This window comes from Aplysia californica, unplaced genomic scaffold, assembly GCF_000002075.1.
Source record: "Aplysia californica isolate F4 #8 unplaced genomic scaffold, AplCal3.0 scaffold00158, whole genome shotgun sequence".
NCBI lineage: Eukaryota > Metazoa > Mollusca > Gastropoda > Aplysiida > Aplysiidae > Aplysia > Aplysia californica.
In genome coordinates, this window is record NW_004797428.1 from 736,378 (window position 1) to 737,893 (window position 1,516).

At 45.7% G+C, this 1,516-nt stretch overlaps 1 protein-coding gene across 1 annotated transcript in view; it reads left to right on the forward strand.

The window, feature by feature from the left end:
* LOC106011666 overlaps window positions 1-403 on the forward strand; it is a gene marked incomplete at its 3' end in the record, with an annotated part of 10,497 nt that extends 10,094 nt beyond the window's left edge. The window contains 1 exon segment of the mRNA XM_013082087.2: window positions 207-403. Within this exon segment, the coding sequence (XP_012937541.2) occupies window positions 207-403 (197 nt within the window).
* Window positions 404-1,516: the final 1,113 nt, after the last annotated feature.

Below are 1,516 nucleotides of genomic sequence, written 5' to 3' on the forward strand. Positions count from 1 at the left end.
AGACGACCAATCAATCCCACCATCCCATTTGTCCAGACGACCAATCAATCCCACCATCCCATTTGTCCAGACGACCAATCAATCCCACCATCCCATCTGTCCAGACGACCAATCAATCAAACCTTCCCTTCTGTCCAGACGACCAATCAATCCCACCATCCCATTTGTCCAGACGACCAATCAATCCCGCCATCCCTTCTGTCCAGCGTGCTGACCATCCTGAAGCCCTGCCTGGTTCTCCTGCACGGTGACGTCATCCCCCGGGGCCTCAACTGGTTCACCGTGTTGCCAAGGGCAACAAGGATGGTGTTCGTGCCTCGAACCCCACTCACTCGCATCAATGGGCGCGCCATCAAACACATTCAGTCGTCAGCGGACATCACAAGGATTGATGTGTTATTAGGTGATGCTGGTGGTGGTGGTGGTGGTGGTGGTGGTGGTTGTGGTGGTTGTTGCTATTGTTGTTATGGTGATGGTGGTGGCTATGGTGATGGGGGTGTTGTGATTGTAGTGGTGGTGGCGTGGGTTGTTGTGGTGGTGGTGGTTGTGGTGGTGGTGGTGGTGGTGGTTGTTGTCGGTATTGTTGTTATGAGGATTATGGTGGCTATGGTGATGGGGGTGTTGTGATAGTAGTGGTGGTGGTGTGGGTTGTGGTGGTGGTGGTGGTGGTTGTTGTTGCTATTGTTGTTATGGTGATGGTGGTAGTTATGGTGATGGGGGTGTTGTGATTGTGGTGGTGGGGTTGGGTGATATGTTAAGGTGATGCTGCTGCTGCTGATGCTGGGGATTGTAGTGGTTATGTTTGTTGTGCTGCTATGAAGGTGGTAGTGTTGTTTTGAGGGTGGTGATGTGTAAAAACACCTTCTTTTAACTTAAAAAAAAATGAAACTTCTTTTTAAAATCTTTCTTTGTTTAATACTTCTGTATCGAGGGCAGTCAGGGTAATGAATAAATTAAGCACACGACATGTCAACATCACCCCACCCCTCCCCCACCAACACCATTTTTTTACGGTAGTCGATTCCGAAGACCAGAATTACCCCACTTATGTAATATTTGCCAAATACATTTACCAGCATCACCCCGTTTACGTTGTCAATTCCAAATACAATTATTATAATCCTCATTTACGCAGTGGATTCCAAATACCAGTATCTCCCTATTTATATATAATCTATTCCAAATACCATTATTATTCCCATTTATCATTGTATGTAGTGGATTCTAGATACCAGTACCATCCCATTTGCATAATATTATCTATTCCAAAGATCGTACATAACAAGATAGTTCTCTCCTCCCTTTGAGCCAATTAAAAAGTGTCCTCAAAATCGGTGGTGCCCTCTTCGAAAAAGCGCGCACTTTGCTAACAGAATTACCCTCCTTGTGTGAAAAACAATAAAAAGCGAAACTAACAAGCTATGATATTCCTGCTTTTTCTTCTAGAGAAATGAAAGAGAGCTTCAAAGCAAAGACTGCGGCGCCATCCATCTGGAGCAATGCGCAGACTTCCGCA